The sequence below is a fragment of the Tremella mesenterica genome, assembly GCF_000271645.1.
Source record: "Tremella mesenterica DSM 1558 unplaced genomic scaffold TREMEscaffold_4, whole genome shotgun sequence".
Taxonomy (NCBI): domain Eukaryota; kingdom Fungi; phylum Basidiomycota; class Tremellomycetes; order Tremellales; family Tremellaceae; genus Tremella; species Tremella mesenterica.
In genome coordinates, this window is record NW_006711228.1 from 448,254 (window position 1) to 473,043 (window position 24,790).

At 44.0% G+C, this 24,790-nt stretch overlaps 8 protein-coding genes across 8 annotated transcripts; 5 read left to right on the forward strand and 3 right to left on the reverse strand.

Moving 5' to 3' along the window:
* Positions 1-149: 149 nt before the first annotated feature.
* Positions 150-3,150, forward strand: TREMEDRAFT_30305 (uncharacterized protein; the record flags this gene model as incomplete). The annotated part of the gene is made up of 7 exons (XM_007003862.1): positions 150-561; positions 693-1,033; positions 1,230-1,667; positions 1,905-2,087; positions 2,313-2,387; positions 2,413-2,572; positions 2,717-3,150. Coding segments are annotated over 7 exons (2,043 nt in total), but the record flags the coding sequence as incomplete, so codon positions are not given.
* An 814-nt stretch (positions 3,151-3,964) lies between these two features.
* On the reverse strand, positions 3,965-5,680 carry TREMEDRAFT_61605 (uncharacterized protein; the record flags this gene model as incomplete). Its single annotated transcript, XM_007004048.1, has 1 exon — positions 3,965-5,680. One exon carries the CDS (start codon positions 5,678-5,680, stop codon positions 3,965-3,967), a length of 1,716 nt encoding a protein of 571 aa, XP_007004110.1.
* A 1,318-nt stretch (positions 5,681-6,998) lies between these two features.
* TREMEDRAFT_43510 (uncharacterized protein) lies at positions 6,999-9,788 on the reverse strand (the record flags this gene model as incomplete). Its single annotated transcript, XM_007003912.1, has 7 exons — positions 6,999-7,176; positions 7,361-7,593; positions 7,642-7,774; positions 7,924-8,014; positions 8,056-8,072; positions 8,118-9,051; positions 9,221-9,788. The coding sequence occupies 7 exons, from the start codon at positions 9,786-9,788 to the stop codon at positions 6,999-7,001; spliced, it is 2,154 nt and encodes a 717-aa protein (XP_007003974.1).
* Positions 9,789-10,244: 456 nt separating this feature from the next.
* TREMEDRAFT_29971 (uncharacterized protein) lies at positions 10,245-13,984 on the forward strand (the record flags this gene model as incomplete). The annotated part of the gene is made up of 12 exons (XM_007003815.1): positions 10,245-10,486; positions 10,586-10,628; positions 10,672-10,974; positions 11,160-11,524; positions 11,567-11,724; positions 11,766-11,839; positions 11,888-12,083; positions 12,168-12,413; positions 12,602-12,922; positions 12,986-13,236; positions 13,479-13,547; positions 13,862-13,984. The coding sequence occupies 12 exons, from the start codon at positions 10,245-10,247 to the stop codon at positions 13,982-13,984; spliced, it is 2,391 nt and encodes a 796-aa protein (XP_007003877.1).
* A 687-nt stretch (positions 13,985-14,671) lies between these two features.
* On the forward strand, positions 14,672-17,926 carry TREMEDRAFT_13217 (uncharacterized protein; the record flags this gene model as incomplete). Its single annotated transcript, XM_007003734.2, has 12 exons — positions 14,672-14,747; positions 14,933-15,291; positions 15,547-15,626; positions 15,764-15,947; positions 15,992-16,078; positions 16,207-16,300; positions 16,546-16,659; positions 16,709-16,736; positions 16,834-16,917; positions 16,962-17,014; positions 17,248-17,348; positions 17,543-17,926. Coding segments are annotated over 12 exons (1,644 nt in total), but the record flags the coding sequence as incomplete, so codon positions are not given.
* Positions 17,927-18,724: 798 nt separating this feature from the next.
* Positions 18,725-20,333, forward strand: TREMEDRAFT_73632 (uncharacterized protein; the record flags this gene model as incomplete). Its single annotated transcript, XM_007004271.1, has 1 exon — positions 18,725-20,333. One exon carries the CDS (start codon positions 18,725-18,727, stop codon positions 20,192-20,194), a length of 1,470 nt encoding a protein of 489 aa, XP_007004333.1. The 3' UTR covers positions 20,195-20,333.
* A 215-nt stretch (positions 20,334-20,548) lies between these two features.
* On the forward strand, positions 20,549-23,180 carry TREMEDRAFT_61609 (uncharacterized protein; the record flags this gene model as incomplete). Its single annotated transcript, XM_007004049.1, has 12 exons — positions 20,549-20,742; positions 20,999-21,106; positions 21,270-21,370; positions 21,675-21,721; positions 21,797-22,151; positions 22,293-22,342; positions 22,386-22,526; positions 22,651-22,675; positions 22,717-22,793; positions 22,837-22,912; positions 22,954-23,028; positions 23,128-23,180. 12 exons carry the CDS (start codon positions 20,549-20,551, stop codon positions 23,178-23,180), a joined length of 1,302 nt encoding a protein of 433 aa, XP_007004111.1.
* A 319-nt stretch (positions 23,181-23,499) lies between these two features.
* On the reverse strand, positions 23,500-24,749 carry TREMEDRAFT_61610 (uncharacterized protein; the record flags this gene model as incomplete). The annotated part of the gene is made up of 3 exons (XM_007004050.1): positions 23,500-24,035; positions 24,093-24,678; positions 24,720-24,749. The coding sequence occupies 3 exons, from the start codon at positions 24,747-24,749 to the stop codon at positions 23,500-23,502; spliced, it is 1,152 nt and encodes a 383-aa protein (XP_007004112.1).
* Between the last annotated feature and the right edge of the window lie 41 nt (positions 24,750-24,790).

Consider the following 24,790-nt stretch of genomic DNA (forward strand, 5'->3'; position numbering starts at 1 on the left):
CCGTTCTCTCCATCTTCTTCAAATTGTGTCTGGACTGACATCCAGGACTCTGATCACGAAATCACCCAATTCTCTCAACTTCCCATATCCTCAAAGACCCTCAAAGGTCAGCGTTCTTTTCATATGACACGTGTGTGAGCTGACGAGTAGGTCTCAAAAGTAGTCACTTCATAACCCCAACCCCTATTCAAGCTCTTGCCATACCACCTTCACTGGCCAGAAGGGATGTACTCGGATCAGCTTCCACAGGTTCTGGAAAAACCCTCGCTTTTCTCGTCCCGATGTTGGAAAGACTATATCTTCTCAAATGGGGTCCGTTGGATGGTCTAGGTGCCGTCGTCATCTCCCCTACGAGAGAATTAGCAGTACAAACTTTCAACCAATTAAGAGATGTTGGTAAATACCATAATTTCTCTGCGGGTTTAGTCATCGGTGGGAAACCTTTAAAAGAGGAGAGAGATAGATTGAGTAGGATGAACATCTTGATCGCTACTCCGGGGAGGTTATTGCAGCATTTAGATAGTACAGTGGGGTTCGAATCAGCCGGTGTCAAGGTGTTAAGTGAGTCTTTTCTTTCTTTCCCTTTTTTCACTCTCTGTCATGTACTACTATACCTGTCTCAGAGATGCTTGGGGGGGTGGGGGGGAGAGAAATTCCACACGAGACTAGGATTGAGCTGGGCTGACTTATAGTCCTCGATGAAGCTGATCGTCTTTTGGATCTCGGATTCCTACCTGCACTTCGAGCGATTGTCTCACATTTCTCCCCTGGAGGTCCGAATGCCCAAAACGACAGACAAACCCTCTTGTTTTCCGCCACTCAGAGCCAGGACTTGGCAGCTTTGGCCAAGCTGTCTTTACATGAACCGTTATACATCAATTGCAACAAACCGGGAGAAGAAGGCGTTGTTCCGGCAGGTTTAGAGCAGTATTACGCTGTAGTCGGCTTGGAGAAGAAATTGGACGTTTTGTGGGGTTTTGTGAAGAGTCATTTGAAAATGAAAGGTGTGGTATTTGTTACCAGTGGCAAACAGGTGAGTCGATCTCTCCTTCTCTCTTGCCCCATCCTGTTAACAGTAAACGCCGATTCAATTCATACAAACAAAAGAAAAATCAAATTTGGTGACTTCCTGTGGGCAAGGCATATAACAGGACCGTCCGTTTCAAACATCTGACAAAAAAATTGGCCGGAGACAGTGCGGAAAGAAGAGGTTCGAAGCTGATCATCAGGTTCGATTCATATTCGAAACCTTCCGTCGACTTCACCCCGGTTTACCCGTCTTGCATCTTCACGGTAAACAAAAACAAGCCACACGGTTGACCATCTTCCAACGGTTCTCTTCCTCTAAATCAGCCCTTTTGATATGTACAGACGTTGCCGCAAGAGGTCTAGACTTTCCATCGGTCGATTGGGTGGTACAATTGGATTGTCCGGAAGACGTTGATACGTATATTCATCGCGTTGGTCGGACAGCACGGTATCAAAGTCAAGGGAAAGCCCTTTTGTTTTTATGTCCAAGTGAGGAAGAGGGAATGTTGCAGAGATGGAAAGATAAGGGTTTGGAAGTGAAGAAGATCAAGATAAAACAAAGTAAAGTGGGAAGTTTACATCAACAGATGCAAAATTTTGCTTTCAAAGAACCGGAGATCAAATATCTTGGACAGAGGGTGAGTCCGTCCTCCGTTTGCTTTCCTGACTTCGCTGTTCCTTCCTCTTCGTCCCCACACCCAAGTCTCTCTTGCCTCTTCTGTTTTCCAAATTCTCGTCTCCCTCGACCTTTCTCTTGTCCCACGTCATATCTAGTCGGTTGTGAATTGTGTCGTGAAGCCCTGGTTTGGAAGTCGAGTTGTGTGACTGGTGGCAGACGTCACGAGATCCCTAGCTCAGAGCAGCTAACGTACCAGGCCTTCATCTCATACATGCGCTCAGTACATTTACAAAAAGACAAGACGATATTTAAACTCTCCGAACTCCCAGCAGAAGAGTTTGCAGCTAGTATGGGTCTACCCGGAGCTCCTCAGATCAAATTGTTCGAGACCAGCAAGGCCAACAAATCGAGGGGAGGAGTGAAACAGCCAGAGGTAGAAGTGGATGAGGCTGCTTTGGTGGGTAGTTCTGATGAGTCTGAGAAGGATCAAGATGTGCAATCGGATGAGGACTCGGATGAGAATCAGGACTCTCTCCCCGGCAAGCCAACGGATGATGATGATGAAGAAGAATCTGAAGAATCTGACGGAGTGGGGATGACCAGTGATGAAGAAGACTCAGATAACTCACGTGAACCTGGAGACAGTGGTGATTCCTCTGATGAGGTAGACGTTGCATCAGAAGAAGATGAAGATCATGAGAATGTCGCGGCACAATCTAAAGTCAGTGGTCCATCACTCGTTTGACAATTTATCTGACCAACAGAAATCCGTTCGGACGAAATACGATCGAATGTTTGAGAGGAAAAACCAATCTATCCTCACTCCCCATTACAATTCCCTCATTCGACATTCTTCTTCAGCTTCAGAATCTGAAGAAGAAGTGTTCACATTGACAAGGAGGGATCATGATTTGCCAGAATTCGGTTCGACATCTCTTGATCCTTCCCCAAATGACTCTTCTACAAATCTTGATCCCACATTGTCCAAAACTTTCGATCCCAAATCTCACAATATGCCAAAAGATTCCTCGGAGGAGAAAGGAGTCCCAAAAAGTGAAGAGAATGAAGGCGGGTCGACAAGTGGAAAAAGTAGAAAACCTTTGATATCTTCAGAAGATCTATCAAAGAGAAAGTTGAAAGCCGGCGGGAGTAAAAAAGGTTTATTGAAAATTCGTTCTGGACCTGATAAAGTCATTTTTGACGAAAGCGGTCACCCGACGACATTCTACGAAGCTGGTAAAGAGGCAGAAGATATCGCCAGGGATTCGAAATTAAGAGAAAAGTATTTGGATGAAGAGAAGGAAAGAATGAGAAAAGCCCATGAGATTGACAGGGAAGTAGCTAGGGATAAAAAGAGAGAGAGGAAGAGGAAGAGGAAAGAGAAGGAGAAAGAGGTGAGTAAAGGGTTTTTTTTCCTTTCCTATCTCCCCCCTCCCCCTCAACCACCCCCTTCCCCTCTTTTTATTCAGAAATGGGCATTCCAGTTCAAGGTTTTTCCTTGACTTCATCATTTCTATATTCCAGTTCAATTTGGTTTCTGATCCTTTTTCGGCACTGGATTGTCATTTTCTCTTTTTTCGTCAGGTTCTCCAATTCAATTTTTGTAGCACACCTTTTTGGTAGATGATCCGTCTGTCAATGATGATTTATCACCCATCCATCCGTTCATCTTCCTTTTTGTGCCACTTTGGACTGGTTACGGTTTGAGAATTTTGTTAATGACAGATCATGGCCATGTCTAAAGGACCGATGATTGGTGAGATGTACGATTCCGATTCACATTCCGTCCACTCAGCAGAAAACCAATCATACCAAGGTAAATCATTATCGATCCAAGATTCGGAGGAAGAATCGTCAGAGAGGAATAACAAAGTTTCTAAAAAGAGAAAACAAGATATGAGGTCGACTCTTGAAGATGAAGAAGAATTAGCTAGACGGTTATTACAGACTGGTCGATGATATAAAATCGGGATCTAATAACTCAAGACTATGCATTCCGTATAGCTGAAAACACTATGAAAAACGACGAAAATGATGATGACAGACAAAAGAAAAACATGGATAGTGTTGATACATGTCAAAGATAAATTCGATACACCTTTTTTCATTTCTTCCCTCAATTGATAACTCTCTCTCTCTCCTTCTTTTCACTAACACATGCAATATCATTTGAAAGCCTGACCAAACTGTCTCCCTCATGTATCCTCTCTTTGTACCTAAAGGTCCCCCCCTCCCTTCTTTATTTTATCTCCCACTATTTCTTGGGAAAGCAAAACTACAATCCTATCTCTCCCAATCCCAATACTTTTTTTTTCTCTAAACTAATTCTAACCCTCCAACACCCTCCTCGATCACTTTACCAACATCATCACTTTCATATCTATCCCCAGATAATGAAAAATGGTTCAAAGGTGTCATAACGTAACTTGAGCTTCTAGATCCATGATCACTTTCTAATCCTGGAGTAGATGATATACCCAATAATACCCGGTTTGAATGATTTAATTCTTTCAATGGGAATCGTTCGTTTGATCGATGATTGGAATGACGATTTTCAATACCGTGATATGACTTGTTTTGGGTTGGTTGAATTGATGATGCTGCGTCTATGTCGGATTGAAGATATTGGGTAGGGTCAAGGGTTGGATAAGGATCTTGAGTGGGAAGTCCGATGTGGTATTGAGTGGGAAAACCGGCTTGGTATTGAGTGGGGAGTCCGATTTGGTATTGAGTGGGAAGTCCAATTTGGTATTGAATGGGATAAGAAGGATGTTGGTTTGGTTTTGATAATATGTGAGGAAATTGAATTGTAGATGTATGAGCATTGTAGGTGGGTGTATGTGTTTGAGGTTGAGGTTGGTATGGGTTTATAGATGGACGAGAGGAAGAGAATCCTCCGTGTTGTTGATGTGGTTCATGATGATGAGGGGGAAGAGAGTGGTGAAAAGGAGGATGAAACATGGGTCGTAAGTGTTGATCGTGTTGAGTGGGAGAATGGTCTTGAGTTACAGTGATAATTGGTAAAGAAGTTGATGAAGTGATATGTTGATTTTCTTCCATATCATTAATCGTATCATCTTCATAATCCACAATCGTCCTATTTGCCCTTCTTGCAATCATCGACACATCCTCACTTTCCACCATCAACCAATTCCCACTTCTGCCACCTCTCATCTGAACACTTTCTCTTCTCTCCAGTCCTTCTCTACTCTCATTTCCTTCTTCTCGTACATTCACATCATTATCCATCGATGAAAAACCTAAATCAAGAACGTCCATGAACGACACGGGATGAAGATCAAAATCCAAATTCAACTCTGGAACATCTTCAATTCTCCCTCTTTGAACCAAAGGACAAGTTTTAGATGATCTAGGTCGTGGTCGAACCATTTGCATATCTTCCGAACTTTTATTACCTTCTGTACCTATCGAACTCACCGTTCTTTGTAAAGATGGAGCTAACATCTCTCCTTGACTTCTTCCACCAGCAATGGGATTAGGATTGAGATTTGGATTGTTGGATGAAGAAAGATTATAGTTGGGAATATGATTGTACGAACTTGAGATAAATCCTGTATCCATCATGGTGCATGTTTTATTTTGTGGGGAAAAGTTTGGACGACGATAATTTCCTTTAGGCCTACCTAGAGAAGTGAGGGTTCTTTCTAATGGAGGAGCTATAATGTTATTTTTATCTTCTGATAAATATCTAGAAGAAGTTGAAGCTAATGCGTATGTTGTTGTAGAGGCATCACCACAGAAAGAATGACTACGTTTAGGAATTGGTCTAGATGGTATGAGTGAGGAAGATTGGTCTCGATATGATATCGGTCTCATGGGTTCAGAAATGGGGATGGTTAGAAGAGTTGATTGCGTTTTACTCCCCGATCCGTGGGGATAAGGATAAGGATTAGGTCGGGTTGGACGTGGACTACGTTCACGTTTGATATAATGTGATGGATTAGATGAATTTTCAGAGAGGAAAGAAAGTTGAGAATGGTTTACAGGTGATGGAGAATGTATTTCGAACATGTCGGAACGTAGCGTGTAAAGAATAGGGAGGGTTGAGGATGTTTGAAGTTGTAGAATTGCGGATGTTGTCTTTCAGTAAGGAGTATGTCGTTTGAGCTGTTTTCAGACCAAGTTTGAATCAAAGTTGATATCCCAATATCCTAAGATTGTCAGAGAATTTTGTGTTTTGTGAGATGAAGGTGATTCTGATATCAGATCTACTTTCATTTTTGTATAGAACAGTGAAGATTACAAGTCGAGAACGATTGAGAGTTATTCACTTCAACAACTCTCGTTACCGATGTCTTATGGCTAAGTCACGGCTGCTAGTACGGCTGCTGAGCCCGTGGGTCGTGGGTCGTACATCGTACATCGTAGATCGTAGATGGGAAGAGAGAAACGGTAATATGAGAATTCAACTTGATGGGGGAAATTAAAATAAATCCTCACTCACCCGTTCAAGAAAACTTTCCTTTTCACCATCCATCTATCTATCTATTGATCCAATAGTGGACGAGTAAAGAACAAGTGGTGTTCAGATTTTATCTGATACATTTACATACTTGACCCATTATGAACAACGCATGCTTCACGCGACCTACAGCACCACAGTTGACGACTAACTTACACGGGTTCCTTGAAATCCGGATGTTTTAAATGTGAAAGATTCAAAGTTTGAAAATCAGAGAATCGGAAAGATACCGTTGTTCGATGAAATATGAGTATACTGTATACTGTACGATGTTGAGGGAGAGGGAAAGGATCGTGACGATACTGCAGAGTACTAGACTTGATTGTCAACGCGTGACCTTATCTCTTTGATAAAGTGATATAGATGTCACTACCGTCGGAAGATGTATCATTCCCTGGTCTAATAGTCAGGAGTGAAGCAAGGTTTTTGATTTTTGATTTTTTTTACTTTTCAAGACGCGTCTTTACACCGAGGTATCGCCGAGGATAGTGACTACACTAGTAGTAGAGTACTCGAGGCCATCGTGAGCCGATATCCCGTGACCATGAGTAGATCGCCAAGACAAATTGAAGTGTGTAAATTGCACTTTAACTTTCATCTCCTCTCCGGATTTACCGGCACACGGTACACGGTAAACCTTCCGGTTTTTGCGGGATGTCACCTCGGCATGTGACCAAGTTGCTCAAGCCTTTTTCGATCCCCGTCTTTTGGGTATACATCAGACATTACTCTTCACGGGATCGGGGGATCAGAGGGCCCGGCTGGCGGAAGAACCAAGCAGGCCTCATGTACATTCGAGTAGCGTGAAATGTACACCGTGCACAAGAGCGATTGTAAGAGAATAAACGAACAAACACTTATATCCATTCATGCATCCGGATCGATGACACGTAAAACATCCCCAATCTTAGCTTGTAACTCCATATGTCCACCTAGAACTCCACTCAGATTTACATCTTCAACACCTGGTTGGTTCACTGGACCCAATCCTGCAACTTTGATACCTGATGATAATGTCGTAGCACGGGATAACACCTCGTGTAATCTATTCATCAGCGATACTTCTATAACTCAAGTACCATTTGTTTTTTACTCCGATCGGGAAGTAGGCGGAAGGGATGAGAATACTCAGTACCAGCTGACTAGATGTATTACAGGACAATACCGGTTCTTGATATGTCTTACAACGATTCAGGGGAGGATAAAAGGAAGAGAATTGAATGACTGACCTGACTACACCAGCTAAAACTAGATCACTCTCACTCCAAGCATTCACCAATCTTCTCGCTGTCACTCCCCTACACTTTGCCCATTCCTCCGCCGTGGGAGCAGAAGGGAGAGAGATCAAAAAAGCACTTTCGACATAATTTGGAACAATACCGTTTGATCCAGTCGGATGAGACAACGATGCGAGATGAAGAAGAGCAGTTTGGACTGTTAAAGCTCCTAATGAAGAACCGATCTGTCAATGTCAGCTTACAACTGGGAGAAAACGATTGGGATAGCTGACCAGGATAACGGGACGTTGACCTTGCACACGTTTCTCCAAAACTTCTCCGAGTAAAGTACCGGCTTTACGAGCTCGGTCGACAGCGTGCATCCATGTATTATCGAGGGACATAGTTGCCATGGAGTAGACCGTACTAAATGTCAGCTCTCACAACCATGCCCCACGTCATCTGTGATACCAGTCACTCCGTAGTATAGTGGAATGCACCGAGTGGACGTGGTGTTATTGGGATCTCGGGCGTAGCAGTAGTGAGGAATAAAATGAACATAAAGAGAGACATACAGAGGTAAGCTGACAGCCGCGAAATAAGCATTGAGAACAGTTCGTTTGATGATCTCCGACTTGATCTTAGCCTTTAACTTGCTTTCGACTACTCGATCAGTTATGCCCTAGTGTCAGGATTTCATGGCTTACTCCACAGATCGATGTCTCTGGTAAATAAGCTCGTCAGCGAGAGAGGAAAACATAAAACTCACCGTCCAGTTTTGAGCATGGTCGACGTTTCATACCTCAACAAATAAACGTCTCTACCGTCTTTCAGGCCCGCCAAAGTATCTGACTTTCCTTTTTCCCTCAAATCACCCCCAGCCTCTATCCGAACGTCCTCTCGAGTCTTCTCTGCAATAGTCCCCGTCGCTTGTTTCCCTTCCCCGATGGAGATCGGCATGTTTTCCGTAGGTTTCTCTCGAGCATCATACATCTGCATTGCCCCAGATTCGGAGGAACAGACGGCACGCCAAGCTGTGATAGCTTCTGTCCGAGACACTGTGAGAAGACCAGGCACGACGATGATAGCTGTCAAACTCGGCGGTTTTTTCACTTGCGTCAATGTTTTCTCTTCGACTGGATGGTCCAATGATGGTCTGATACTTTCCGTTGACGTCCTAGTGGCATCAGGTTTTGGAGAAGAAGCTGAATTGAGTGAGAGTCTCAAGAGTCGATCTTCCAGTTTTTGTCTACCCTCTTCGACGGCCTGTTCAGCGGTAGCATGATCGTCTTTGTTCTCCTCCTGCACTGGATCCGGAATTCGTGACGTATGTCCGGTGATTGTCTTGTCCTTCGTTACTTTCACAATCGAATCTTTACTTTCTTCTTTCTTCCTTGCAGCTCGTTGTTTTGCTTTTTCCTTAGTTTCGTTCAGATCATCCATCTCTTCTTTAGTAACCTTAGTTCCATCTCCAATCTCCACAAAAGAGAATTCTTCCACACCTTTCCATCTCTCCCTCACTCGTCTACCGGCCAAGCCTCCACCTCCAACACCGAACAATGTACCCAGAACAACTGGAGCAGCTGCACCTCCTAAGAGACTACCAATTCCTAGAGGAGCAAGGAGGGAGGCGATAGCAGGTGCAGCGAGTCCTCCAGTCACGCCGATGAGGACACCACCAGCTATGACACCTGCTCCCGTTGCTGAATGTGAGCTCAATTCCTTCATGTCCTTTCAGCCTCTCCTTCTCTCCGTATCATGAAACAATCGGTCTAAATGTTCCAAGAGCAACTATTCCGCCGGTGGGAGGATATTGGGTTAGAAGATGTTGAGATGAACAATGAACAATGATCAGTGTGTTATGGAACTTACCTAAATGTCTACCTAATGACCCACCCCAACCTTGCGACCTAGCCTGACGAACCTGTTCCACCTTCTCTTTCTGCGCTTTCTCCTCTTCAGCGGCTTTCAAAGCGTTAAAGAGTGTCGTACAAAGATTCTTTTCCGCTTTCGAAAGCAACTTCCCACCTTCCAAGCCAAGTCTTGTCAATGTGAGATGATTCAAAGCTCTCGCCAATGGTGTATATCTCAAACTCTCTTCTTTCTGAGCTTTCGCAGAATCAGCCTCCACGGCCAAAGAAGCTTCGACCAAGATACCTGCGACTCGTTGTTTCTCCTCGGCAGACCAGTCGGAACATTGGTCCGATACGGAGTGTACAGAATCTGGAGTGACAGTAGGAGGGAGTTGGGATGATTGTATCTCAAGAGATTTCAGAACGGACTGCAGCCAAGAGGCAGAATGAGTAGAGTGCCAGGATTCTGAGCCTGCTGCGGGAGGATGAGGAGGGTGGAGAGTGGAGCAGAGAGCAGAGAGGGAGACGAGAAGTCGAATAGGCGATGGTAGGGGTTGAGAGGGGTTGGGGAGTGGTTGAGCAGTCATCCTCGTGTATTGAGTACGTTCACACGATTGAATATACGAGTGAAGTGGATAAAAAAGAAGTGGAGAGAGACAGAGGAGAGGAATGGAAAGGAGTCGGGTAAGTAGGTACTGGGTGGTGTGGTGACGTCAGAGCTTGACCACCGGCTGGTACATACCTTGGTACTGTGACTTACTCAAAACATTAAAACCCTGCCTATTCCCAGCCTTCCGTGTATGTAATCGCCATATGTCTTTGATATGAGAGTCATACCCAGTCTCCCTCACTCTCCAAACGATTGCTCCCTGCTTGACCGTAATGGAAAGGTTTGTGTGAGAGAGAGCCGATGTTTGATTCCAGTGAGTAAGTGGGGGAGGTGTGAATGCGGGGCCCAACAAATACAATTGAAACATCAAATTTGGCTATTGGTCTCGATCAAATGTTGGATCCCTCCCTACTCTTCCTCCTTATGATCAACTATGGTCTTTTTACAAGCTGAAGCAGGTCCTTCATCTCTTACAAAATCCAAAGTAGTCTTACCCGACTCTTCCGATTCTTCCGACGATGCTTCCCCCGTACCAACTCCAATCATGTCAAAGAAACGCAAGCGTAAAATGATCAACGGTTCGTTGAAACATGATGAAGAGATCAAACGTAAGAGGAGAGATCTAGCTATCAATCTACTAGAGACTAGAAAACGCTTACCTTTTTATAGAGGTGAGTATCATCATCAAACATTTTCACACTTCCAGATAAGACCAATTACCGTACAGAGAGTATGAGAATACAAAGCATCAAAAGGGAACTAACGTAAAGGTAGGGAAGCGATTTTGAAAGAGATCATAGATCATGATACTACCATAGTAAGCTATCCAAGAACAGTCAGAGGAAGAGCTTATATGAAAGATATTAGGTGAAACAGGTTGTGGAAAATCTACCCAATTACCTCAACTTTTACGGACACATCAAATTTCTCTTGATCATTATCATCCTATCGAAAACGGAGAATTTGTCTCTAGGTTCAAACGTGGACCTAGGATCGCCATTACCCAACCGAGGAGATTACCAACTATAGCTCTGGCCAATCGGGTGGCAGCTGAGATGGGGTCGGTGGTTGGGGGAGAAGTGGGTTATAGTGTGAGGTTTGAAGAGGCTGTTACGGGAAGTACTAGGGTTAGATATATGACAGAAGGGGTTTTGATGCGGTGTGTATGAGTCTTCCCTCTCTTTAATCTCCAAAGTCTCCTTCATATCTTCTCTCAACTCTCTTAGTCGATCGTTCCTCGTTTCCAATTTATGACCCGTCTCTTTTCGGGCTCTCACTACAACTGTGAAAATTTTACGAATTGCGAATTGACCGTAGTGAACTTGCTGGGACTCCCCGATCAATGAAGCCTCAGGATCAAAGCCCTAAACCTGCCAACGACTCGATCAAGGTCAATGGAGAAAGCAATGGCCATGATGAGAAGACTACGGAGGAAGATGAGGAAGGACCAAACTTACTTTTGAAATACGACATCATTATCATTGACGAAGCACATGAACGAACTCTCAACACCGACTTTCTCTGTGGAGCTCTGAAACGAATACAACGTTTACGAAAATCACTTTCCTCTACCCATCCTGAGTCCAATGGGACGATCACAAATGGTAATTCTGAAATACTCCCAAAGAACAATAGAGGACGAATCAGACCCCTCAAACTGATCATCATGTCAGCCACTCTGGATCCTACAAAATTTCAGAATTTCTTCGAAACGTCAGTTTTCGTTATAATTCACTAGTTTAGCTGATATCACAGTGGTCGCAACGCACTAATGGTCAAAGGAAGAGTGTACGAGGTGGACACCCGTCATGTTCTTCAACCAGTAGATGACTTTATTGAATCTGCCGCTAGACAAGTTCTACAAGTTCATTGTACGCCAAAATGTGAGGGAGATATTCTGGTTTTCATGCCTGGTAAGTGATCCCGTCTACGGTCTACTCCAGCTCATGAATAGGTGCGGAGGAGATTGAGAATTGTGTAGAGCTGCTCAGAAGGGTATCAAAGGAGCTTCCACCTGGACAGATGAAAGTACGTTCATGTGTCTCCACTGAAAGATGGGTTCATGTTGACCGGCAGATGCAGATATTGCCACTTTACAGTGCTCTTCCTCCATTAGCTCAAGCTAAAATCTTCGCTCCGCCAAACAAAGATGTTAGAAGAGTGATAGTAGCTACCAACATCGCTGAAACATCAATGACTATACCCGGCGTGACGGTGGTCATCGATACCGGATACAAAAAAGAGAAAGAATATATATTTCGGAATTCAGGTTGTGGGTTCACACTTTTCTTATCGCCTGTGAAGTCTCTTTATATTTCGTGTTCGGGGAGGAAAATGTGACTGCGCTGATGAAAAGCTATCGAACATCTCAAGAAAAAAGAGATCAGTAAAGCCGCTGCTTGGCAAAGAACAGGAAGAGCGGGTAGAGAAAGAGCAGGACAATGTTATAGGTTATTCACTCAAGAAGTATTCTCCAAATTACCCGAATTTGATCAACCGGAAATACAAAGATGTAATTTAGCTTCGGCGGTGTTACAGTTGGTAGCTATGAAATTAGATCCTTTTACTTTTGAGTATATTGATAATCCTGGTAGAGAACCTAGTGAGTCATCGCTCCATCGCCCAATCCTCATCTTTCCAAATGTTCTCATACTCTCGTGTCGAGTCAAAACAGTGGTGAATATTCGAGTCATCCTCTTCTCGAAAATCATCTGCCATCGATTACCTGAACATCTCACTCGGAGTATAGTTGAACGATGTTGCAGAGGTCGACACTTACTGATTAAATAGTCACCGCTGCTTTCCAAACTCTCGCAGGATTAGGAGCTCTCTCAGGACCGAAAACCATAACTCCTCTAGGTCTTGAGATGCTCCATTATCCACTTGACCCAGAACACTCTCGAATCCTCCTTGCATCAATCTCCTTAGGATGTACTTCAGAAATCATCGACATACTCTCGCTTCTGGTTTCAGGACCAATATGGATAGACAGGGCGAACGACCGTGAAATAGCCGCTGGGGCAAGGACGAAGTTTGTTCATCGGGATGGAGATCATATAACGTCGTTGAACGTCTTTAGAGCGTATCTCGCCTTGAAGGAACAAAGACAGAGTGGGACACAATCGATCTCCCGGGAAAAGGAGCCAAATGGGCAGACGAAGGGCAATGGGGTAGAGAAAGGGAAGCAGGAAACCACCAGTTTACCAAAATGGTGCAAAGATAATTTTGTTAATGGTAAAACCCTCACTGCTGCTGTCAAAGTTCGTGATCAGCTGAGAGAATTGGTAAGGAGAGAAGGACATGATCCTGATGTTACTTGTGGTGGAGAGACGGAAAAGGTAGGAAAGGCGTTGATAAGGGGTTTGTTCATGAATACTGCGGTTATACAACCTGATGGGAGTTATCGTCAAACGGCAGGTAGCTTGGTGAGTTTTTTTTTCATGTTCATTTCGTCCGTTTCTTTCTCCAGTTTCAACCCTTTCTTGCCTCACGGTCCATTGTGACCGGCATCTTGCTTACTACTCGCGTATCTTCATCTTTCCCCCTCTTCATTGCGCTTCTCGGCATTTATCTTCAGTGAGACTGGGAGCGCCGTCTTACGCTCTGCTTTAGTTGTGTGGGAGATTCCGGAGATATACAATAATGAGCTACACTTACTGATACACAGCCGGTCAAGATACATCCTTCGTCAGTGTTGATGAGTAAGAAAGTACCTGCGATAGTGTATGACGAATTGGTATGTTTTCTTCCTCGATGTTCTCACATTCGAAATCCATTCCCCCCCCCCTTCCGATCGTATCGACCTATCCCTCGTCATCGATTCTTCTCATCTTGTACCCACGCGATCGCAATGGATAAAATCATCCCCACTTATGCGATCAAATATCATGCTCGATCTTCCCCATTCAACTCGGGCATCATTCCCTATCATCCTTCTATCACCTCCTTCTCCCACTTTACAATCATCATCACTCCATCACTCTATCGATCTCCTGCACCTCCGATCTGAACGTTTTAAGGACCCACGATGTGAAAAACCGCTAATATCAGACCATCACATCTTCCATTTACGCCCGTAACGTATCTTGCATCGACCAAAGTTGGTTACTCGAAATCCCATGGTTTCAACAAGCTGGAAATGTTCGTGCTCCTCCTGAAAAATCATCTTTATAATATATCATTCTACCATATCGTTACTTGCTTTGCATTCTTTTAATCTTGGAAGTTATTCCTGTAATTCTACTCATGGGTGTCTTGAAACTCACCAAAACGATCGGTCCGATCGGCCGAACTCCATCAGTCGGCCGGTACTCCGATCGTTTTTCGGAAATGACCGACAAGACCAAGTCCTCGGGAAAATCCGATGGCTTCCCTCCCTCCACCTTCCCTCCCCCTGAACATACAAACTTCTTTTACGTCGATTCTTACTTGCTCACACGACACGACCCCTCCGACTTGTTTTACATGTTCTCTCTCTGCACTCCGATCCCATATCATCGTCTTCTGTGAGGACTCCTAGGACGAATATAGTCGAGTGATTTGGTATACTGTAACAAGGTACAAATTCGATTTTTGGGGATTGTACCGAAAATGTCGGCCTCTGGTGAATCTTCAAAACGTTCACATCAACAAGGATTACATGGGATATTACATCATCATGATTCAAGAGAAAACCCGGATAGGTCAGATATACTACACTCTCACGAAGGGATACATAGACGACATGAAGAGGAAGTAGAAGTGGAACCTGTTATACAAGAAATTGACTTGAGTGACGTAAAGGAAGATAAAGAGGAGAAAGAAGAAAAGGAGTTGAAGATGGAAGATGATATCGAAAAACAAAAAGAAGAGAGAGTATTAGATATATATGATAGGTTTACACCTAGAAAAAAGAAAATGATTGTTGCTATTGTTTCTTATTCAGCTTTTCTTGCTCGTAAGTTTTTCGCACCCCTTCCATTCCTCCCTCCTCTTCCTCCCCCTCCCTGCCCCACCCCTGATCGTATACATCCGAGTCTTCTTTCGTTTTGACACGACATCACTTCACCTAGTTACCCTCACTAATGCTGTCATCTAGAATGGAAGTTGGAGGAATAAGAAAGGCCAATGACTAATGATCAGCCTTCACATCATCCGTCTTTCTTCCTTCCATCCCTCAAATGGCATCGGATCTAAAAACGACAGCCACTGTCATTAACTACACCGTTGCTATTTTCATCGCTACAATCGGTATCGCTCCTGTGGTATGGTCTCCCCTCGCGGGGTTTTACGGTCGGAAACCTATTTATCTGGCCGCTATGCCATTGATGATCGCCGCTTCTATCGGTGTGGGAAGAAGTAGGAATATAGCGGATATCATAGGAACTAGAATATTACAAGGGATAGGTAGTTCTTGTGTTTTAGCTGTGGGTGCGGGTACTATTGGAGATATATTTAGACCTACGGAAAGGGCGAATGCTATGGGATGGTTTTATATGGGGGTTGGTTATATTCTTCTCCTCTACCTTTCGAGCCTTCTCATGATACGCACACGTTCGATCATGACCCCTGACCCTGCGTTCTTTACATTCTCCTTGGTATCTGGTCTCTCACCATATGGAATACTCGATGCTGAAGGTTCTTGTTTTGGTCGTTTTTCGCTGTCAGTGGCGCGACATGATGATATAGACCAAGCGCTGTTTTTGATGTCTTCTGGTTACACGGGACGACAGGGTTGGATGGTAGCTGATAAACAGGCACTTTGTGGACCATCTCTCAGTCCAGTTCTGGGAGGTATCTTAACGGAGTATACTCGTCCAGGTTGGCGTTTAGTCCAGTGAGTGTCCCATCATTTCCATCTTCATCACCTATACAAGAAACTTCGAAAGACAGATCATCTCTGAAACATTTCATACTCATTTCTTCCACAACTATCAACCGGCGGTATGCATCTCGAAGATTACTGATCACAAGATATATCCTAGCTGGAGCCGGCGCCATTTCTTTCTTCCTCACTCTCTTCTTCCTCCCTGAAACATCCCATCCACCATTACCTCACGACACCATGCGCGCCAAGACCGGAAAGAAATTCGTAATCTACTGGTTCAACCCTTTGACCAGTTTAGGTCTTTTCCGATGGCCAAATATAGTCGCTGCTGTATGTTTTCCTCTTTCTTCTCCAATCGTCGCTGATCAAGATAGACTTTCGTTTCGAGTTGCGTTCTTCTTGATACTTATGTCTTGAACGTGAGTTTCCCGTTCTCATCGTTGATCTGGCTGATGATGCAGGTTCCACTGAGTGAGTCACAATGAATATTGTTGAGTGTTTGCTGATACGGAATTCTTTGATAGCTACTGTTTTCGTGAGTGACTTTATGCTTCCTCAGGAATGATAGTGGGATAGGGTTGATTAGTAGAAAGAACAATATCATATTGATAATGTTGCCGTTTCAGGTTGTTTTTATCTCGTCATGGGAGGTGGGAATTGGATAGGGGCACGTTTTGCCGGTCGTGAGTGTTTTCCTCTCTATTATCACTATCTTCAAAAAATTTGTTCCTCATGACAATCTTATCTTCTTTCCAATACATCTTAATCTCCTCATCCTATCATACCCCCCTTCCAACTCTTCCTCCATATGTTCTTACGTTGCATTATATACCTCAAAAAGTAACGAACACGATAGCAGGGAATGACATGACCTTTCCGAGATGCCTGAAAAAGACATAAACAGAAGAACTCACACATTAACCTTTAGCCTACGCAGACAAACAACTTCGAAAATATATAGCTAAACGTGGTTATCGTCGAGCTGAAGATCGTTTGCCTATCATAGTGATTGGAACAGGTCTTCTGATGCCTGTAACTTTGCGTAAGTATCCCTCTTCCTATTTTCTTAAGACACACCGCTGATAGTTGAGTGATATATGGTTGGTTGGTACAAACTCGGTACGTTTTACGTGAATGCTTCTTCTCTTATTTCTTGCACATCGTGAAGTTCTGTGTGAAAAGGTGGATTGCGATTGATGATAGACTGACACAGTAGAAAAGGAGGATTAGCTCCTAGTTTGATAATGCTTTTCATCAATGGATTTGGGCAGATGTGTGCATTGACTCCTATTAATACTTAGTGAGTCAAAAGAATCGATAGGAAGGGTCGAGAGTTGATGGAAGTGCTATTGATGCTATGCAAACGAGGAGTGCGGAGGTGATTGCTGTGAATAATTGTGGGTTGTCTTCTTCTCTCCTTCTCCCCTTCTCCCCTTCTCCCCTTCTCTCCTTCTCACGCTGTATTGCTACTCACCCCACCACCTCGTGGTCCCTCTGTCCTTGTTCCCTCTCCTCCTCCTAAGGATGTCGATCGTCGCTCTGTGCTGGTCAGCTCATGACAATCACTCAGGACGTGATCATTCATGTTTGAAACAGCTTGAACGTGAGGACATAATGTTGATTCTTGTAGGCGTACGATATCTCTTTGCTGCAGGAGCATCAGCTGTACTCCTCCCTATAGCCAACGCCATCGGATGGGGATGGACCATGACTATCACCTCTGTTATATGTGTGAGTAATTACTCTCATCCTCTCATCCTTGCTTGTCCCCCTTGTTCCAGATCCATGACCTCTTCCATCTATGGAGTACCACGAAGCGAGGAATTATTCCATGATCACAACCTGTTTTCCCTCACATATCCGCTGCAGCCTGTTGAGTGCTGGCTCCTTGGACCTTTCGAAGACGCTAATCAACTGACGCACAGTGGATGGCATGTGGTATGATCCTTCTCATGCTGAAATACGGTACCGCATGGCGAGAAAAAGCGAATGCGAAATATGGTATCCAACCTCGAGATGGCGAAAGACCTAATCCTTATTGGCCGATCGAATCAGTCGAATCGGTGGATAAAGTTCATTCTGTCGATTTCGTCGATTCTACTTCTGAAAAGATGGACGTGGAGAAAGAATCTGAAAGTGATCAACATCATGATGAACAACATGAAGAACCTAGTAGGTTATTACCACGTGTTGAAATGAAGAATCCTAGATCAGGAAGGGATAGAGATACGAGGGTTGAAATGCCTGCTGTGGAAGAGGTTTTGAGAAGGACTGTTAGTTTGAGTGGAGCTTCTGTTCATGGTGGTTAGTTTTGATAAATGGATGGGTTGTATATCATTTACATATTTAGATGGATAGATGAGTTTCTCACTGTTGTTAGTGACTAGTATCATGTTCTCGTCCAATGGGATCAGAAAACATTCCAACGAATGTCAGCACAAATTACGTCGCCGTCGTCTAAGTCAAACTTACCCTCAACTTTCATCCCTGTATTCTCCAAACTCTTCAAATACAAAGATCAAGTGACGTCAGAAACGTCTCAAAAGTCTAGCCGTATGAGTAAAGTGAAAGAGGAAATCACCAACCGACAGAAAAGATGCATGTGAAAGGTACATATCTCGAAGATGTGACCGCTCATAGGTGACCCCGCCTCATAGTGAATAAACTCCGCGTGGTTGTTTTAATCAAGCTTTCTTGTTGTGTTCGTTCGAGGCATGTTGTCTGGCCCCGAACTTGGTAGTAAGCTACACCCTTTTCAAGAAGAAAAGAGGAACCAGCCAAGTTTGGGGAATTGTGCGTGCCGTAGAGAAAGAGAGAAAAGTTTCGATGCGGGGTTTTGGACGAGGGGGAGGGAATGAATATTTCATCACGAGTTTTGGGTATTTTCTCCCAAATCACACTTGGAGGTTGCTTCCGCCCAAATTCCCCCTTCCTCTCTCTAGCAGTCTGCAAATACTCTGTGACAGCTCCGATTCACGAAACGGTCCAAAAGGGTTGATACTCCATGGGCGGGGAGAGTTAGGAATCTGGAGAAGAATTAGGACGGAAAATTAACAGGCAGCTATTCACCTACCCCCCTCCCCGCCAAACTCACCCCCCCAACCACCATGTCAACGTTTCCCCAACTCCTTCGTCGATCTTCATTCATAACCTACGACCCATTAATCTCCCGAGTTTACACCTCAACCCCTTCTTCCATTTCTAAATATTCCGATTTCGGTCTCAAACATCCACTTCCTCTTAACCCGCGTCGAGGTGGTCCTCGTCATATACGTATCAATTCTCTCGATGCTGGACCAGTGATGAAAACAGATTATCGTTCCGCCGAACCTGAAGTCAGGTTCATTTCAGCTTGGGGACGTGCTGGTATACCTTGGAGAGGAAACGAAAATGGTCCATCCACATATCCTACTGAACCTGAAGACATTATGGCTCCTGAGACAAAATACTTTTTCTCAGAAAGTGAGAAACGTTGGGTAGCAGATTTAGATAAAATGACAAAAGAACAATTTGAGGTTTATCTTGATCGTCTAAGAAATGATAAGAAAAGGTTTAGAGAATGGATGTTGAACAGATTGGAATTTGAGAAAAAGTTTTATCCTAATTTGAAAACTCAGGAATTGGAAGAAGATAGGACGGTGGTCAGTTTAGCTATGATGGGTTTAAGTAATGATTCTGATTCTAATCAATTTCAATCGGATTTAGTTTCTGATACTTTATCTTCATCTTCGTCAACCTCTTCTTCTCTTTCGTCTTCCTCTCTTTCAACGCAAACATACAACACTTCACCTCAATCTACTTCGAGTATGACTGCTGGAGAAGATACAATCACTCTACCATCTATCTTACCAGCTCCTCACGATAAATACGGTTTACAATATTCTTACACCCCACTACTCAGTTCCAAAATCCTACCTAACCTCGCTCATCCCGGTAGAGCATTACATCCACGTAAAATCAGAAATAAAAGGGAAGATCCAAAATATTCCATGGGTATTCAACGACCTTGGACAATCAGTTTGGGAGGTATAACAGTCAGTAACGAAACATCTCAACAACGAACCATACGATCAAGTCGTACTCAAGATCCTATACTTGAAACCGATTATACTCGTTCAGATACAAATAGAGGAATATACGATTTCAACGTCACTTCAGCAAGTATAAAAGCTCCTCCAATGGTGGTTGGATTGGAAGATCCTCGTAAAGGGAAATATGGTTCACCTAAAGCTTCGGAAGCTTGGTCTAAAGAATGGGGATTAAATTCTTTTGATGGTATAACCGCTAGGAGTTTAAGACCGCTCGATACGGTCAGATTCGATATCAAAGTGGAGAGAGCGGATGAGGAAGGTAAATTGAAAACAAGGGGGGAATTAGGATCTATGGAATGGGTAGGATGGGAGGAGGAAGTGCCGGAGAGCAGGGACTGGTTAGCAGGGAGAAGGATCAATTGGAAAGATTCGGAAGAGAATAGGAGACAAGCTTTGTTGGAGAGGAAAAAGAGAGGTGTGGAGGAGAAAGCTAGGTTGGAAAATGTTTTGAAGAGGGTCAATCTGCAGGGTTTGAGAGATGCTTGAGTGGGGGTTAGAGTATGTGGGGACGTTGGGACATAAGGAGTTTGTTGGTGGGGTACGAGTATGGGCAAGGGTGTGGATCAAAGGATTGTGTGAGAATTAAGAGGACTTTTCATTCTCGCTCTATTCTTCCAATGCATTATTCTCTGAACATCGTTATATGTAAAACACCAGAGCTTTGAATTAGCAACAAGGTCTGATAAAGAAAATCACGTGAAAGCAACAAATTGACTCGTCTCCTCCGCCTTTTCCGGCAAAGCACCACCACATCTCTTGTCCTATAAACTCACCCCCAAGTTAGTCTACTCAAGTTACTTGATCTCACTGGTACTCTCTCGCTCTGTATATATGTACCCAATGACGTCTTTCACAGATACAGTCAAATACTGTTTCCCTTCCCCTTCTCCTGTCTACTCAACCAATACCGATCCTGTCATACGATATGACCCCGAGTCAGAGGAAGATCAAATATCGCGGGGAACGGAGAAGTTTTCAATCAAGGTGATGGTGAAGAGTTATATTGTAGATTGGTTACTTGTTGTGGTTTTATGGTGAGTTATCATCTCCTTCACCTCATCTCGTCTCATCTCTTTCCCTTCTTCCTCTCATTCCATCCCCCAGTCGCTCTCACTCCTCTACTTGTTCCTCGTGGCCATAAAGTCTTACTCAAGGATCTCAAACCTACTTGATCGTACTCCTATAATGGTCGAGAATGGTGACAGTTAATCACTCTCCATTCACTCGTATTTTGACTTGCAAAATAGAATGGGAAAGTACTACCGAACGGATGAGGGGCTAAACCAATAGGGGAATACTTTTCATCCTTGAACATGCCCCAGGACATAAACGAGAATTCTCACTTAATGATATATCTATTCAACATACTTTTGCGGAACATGAACGTGTACCACCTTTGTAAGTTCCCTACTTTCTTTTTTCCTGTAACCTCCCCAACTGTCCATGTAGCTCCATCTAGACCTCAATTTCTGTCCAAATTACCGACAAAACGATCATCATTTGGTTTCTCAGAAACACCATATGAGAGTTACTCTCGATTCAGAGAAGAACTGACTAATAGTTTATTGGCCATATTCTCAGTTGGTATACCTCTGGTAGTGTTGATACCGATAAGTTTATTCGTCTCGAAGACACGGTGGGATATACATAATGCTTTAATAGGTGAGATTATCCCTTTACCGCCCTTTTGTTTGTCCCTACACTTGTCCCGCTATCTCCTCGTTCGTGGGAGTCGTTTGATATCTTGACCTGTCATCCATCCCCTCCCCCCGTGACCCGTCATCGTTCAGTGCATCACGTTTGTGTTATGTGTGCTGGCGGTTCATTCGTGTCATGATCGTGGCTAGGTAGTGAGGTTTATATGGTGATGCTCGTGCTTCCTTTGCGGAGTATTTCAGAGCGGTCTGGAGTTATTGGCTGGTTTGAGCCAACTTCCTTCTGACTTGTGTGTGACTTGATTACTTAGTGCATCGTTCAAGTGCCTCCGGTGGTCTCACCCACGAGACCCGTAAGGTTCGTTTCGTTCTGCCCTAGGTGAACTTGTGGTTCGTTCGGGGAGTTCACTGTAGAGGGTTTCACTCGTTCGAGGGGTATCAATGCAAGAATCGTGGTTTGTTCGCGGGACTACTTTGTAACCCTCCGTGTATCGTTCGAGTGGGCTTTGCGGTTCGTTCAAGTATGCTTTGTGGTTCATTTGGGTATAGTTCGTGGTTTGGTTCGAGTGGTGTCCGTGGTTCGTTCGATTGTTGCCCGCGGTTCGTTCGAGTGGGTTCCGTGGTTCGTTCGGACACACTCCATGAGTTGTTCGAGTGGCCTTCATGGTTCGTTCGGGTGTGGGCTCTGTGGTTCGTTCAAGTGAATACCGTGGTTCGTTCGAGCATTCGCCGTGATTCGTTCAATATGGCTTTGTGGTTCGTTCGAGTGATGTTAGTGGTTCGTTCGAGTGGGTGCCGTGATTCATTCAAGCAGGCTCCGTGGTTCGTGCAACAAAGCTTCTTGCTTAGTTCAAGACGGCTTTGAGGTTCATTCAATCACTGTTTTGTCGCAAGTCAAACCGTCCATGACATCGCAGCTGACATTACAGGATTATTCATGTCATACACCATGACTGGTGTAGTGACTCAAGTCATCAAGGTCAATCCTCCTCTTTTGGGTCTCCATAATAGCTGACCTCTAGATGAGCGTCGGTCGACCCAGACCTGATTTGATCAATCGTTGTGAACCCGCTCCAGGAGCTATTGACCATCCAGTGTATGGACTTTCAACAGTGGAAATATGCACCAGTGTTCATATCGCTAGATTGAACGATGGATTCAAGGTCTGTCATCTCATTTTCTTCATCCTCTTCCTCGCCACTGTACTTTCTTCCCAACAGAGTACATGTATCCTTGACAGACCTTTGCTTCATCTTCATCCTTCAATGCTGGAAACTGATGCTTTAGAGCTTTCCAAGTGGCCATAGTTCTCGTAAGTGACTCAACTCTGTTTGTTCATCAACTGATCAACAGTCTCCTTTGCAGGTCTTGGTTTCCTCGCTTTATACCTAGCGGGGAAAATGCATTTATGGGACAGACGAGGTCATCGTGTGAGCTGGGCTATGCCTTCGGAGGACTCAAAGCTGATTGTAGAACCGCGCCTGGTTCGCTTTGTCTCCTTTACTCGGAGGAGCGATGGTAGCTATTTCTCGTACTGAGGATAACCGACGTGAGTGTAGCAGAAATCTATGGATTGTAGTTGATATAGAGACCACTGGCAAGACGTATTAGTTGGTTCCGCTTTAGGATTATTCATCGCTTGGGTGACGTATAGGACTTATTATCGTGAGTCTCCTCATCTTCTCAACCCATCTCCTCCACCCCCCCCCTCCCCACCCAGATGTTCTCATGCGGCATATTGGAAAAGAGAAAGAAAACGAATAGTCTATCATGGGATTCCAGGTTGGACATGGTATGAATTACGACGACCAAATTGACAAATACAGCGTCTCTTCGTCATCCACAATGTCATCTACCCCTTCTGCCCGGAACACAAGAAGGAGATAAAGTAGATGAAGAACGAGCTTTACCCCGAGTACGTTTAATATCTCCTGACGATGTCGCTTCCCCTCGACCAAGTGAGGAAGAAGTGGCATGGCGTCATGAAGGTTCATGAGTTTTCATCGCTCTGCTCTCTATATTAGTGTACTCTAGTCTCCTGAGATCGTATGTCTTAGATGGAAGTTACACAATGGGCAAAACGTCTAATCATATGCATTTCCTCAAGATACATACAAATCATAGAGTACATTTGATTCATGACCTCGTCATATTTGACGTATGAGAACAAGCGATACTTCCCTTGGTACATCTCACACAACTCGTACCCGGCGGTCCCTTCGTACATTTGACCTTCCGACTCCTGCAAGTTGAGCATGCTACGATTGGTCGGTTCCTCCTCTTCTTCACTCCTGCCGAGGAAGCAGACAAAGCTTGACTACGTCTTTTGGAAGGAGCATAATCAGAAGTCATTTCGGATCTTGATCCAGTCATGGTCGAAGGAGAGGGTGCTTCACTTCTCACTGCTGAAGTGGGTGATAGAAACATTGAGTTGTATGCTGTTTCAGCAGTTGGTGACATGATTTGATTATTCGTATCAACGATGGAATTAACTGAAGTGGCTTCCATCTCAAAGACATTTTTCGGTGTTGAGGGTTGTATTTGAGAATTGAAAGAACTCAAGTCGTAATCCAACTTTTGTCCTTCTTCAAGGTAAACTTGAGAATTATTCGTTTCATTTCCATCCTGGAGAGAAAATTTCTCATCCCATTGAGTGGGATACATTGAATTTCCTACATTTCTTATCAACTTCGTCTCCTTGAATAATCAAGAAATCGTTAAATACTCACGTAGATTGGTGATCTGATCTTTAACTTCTTGACTCAATTGTATCATTCCCCCAATTCTCGCAGCTTGACGAGGGTTATCAATAAGGAAACCAAGCATAGAATTCTGCAAAACATCCATATTGCCCGATATCTCATCCAAAGGTGTCTTCTGACTCCATGTGGTAGAATAACCAGGAGGTGGTTCGTTCAACTTTGATAATTGTTCTTTCTCCATTTCGTCCAGAGCAGCTTGAAGTTCCATTTCGTCATATAGATCGAGAGAAAAAGCGGAATTATCATTTTGTTGATATTGGTCCGGAGATTTATCGTTCAATTGAAATCCGATGGGTTCATATGACATTTGCGTATCAGATGGATCCAAGTCACGAGAAGATACGTCTGGGAATGGTTGTGGTTGAGGATCGTAGATGGCCGAAGCGGGGGAGCTAGGTGGGAGATGAGGTATGATGATTCCTGGGTTTCGCGATTCGTCGGGTTCGGCATCGTAGAGATTGTAAGATGTTTGTTGGGGAGTAGCGAAGAGACTTTGATCGTATGATGTATCAGGATGACTGGTCAGATCTGGCTCAAACTGGAAAGATGGAGCCTGCATATTAGCGGAGATATGAAAATGTGGAGAAGACTTACAGATCCTTGAGTGTACGCTTGCGTAGCCATACTGATCGATAAATCGTGTATTCTTGCTGAAATCTGCAAGT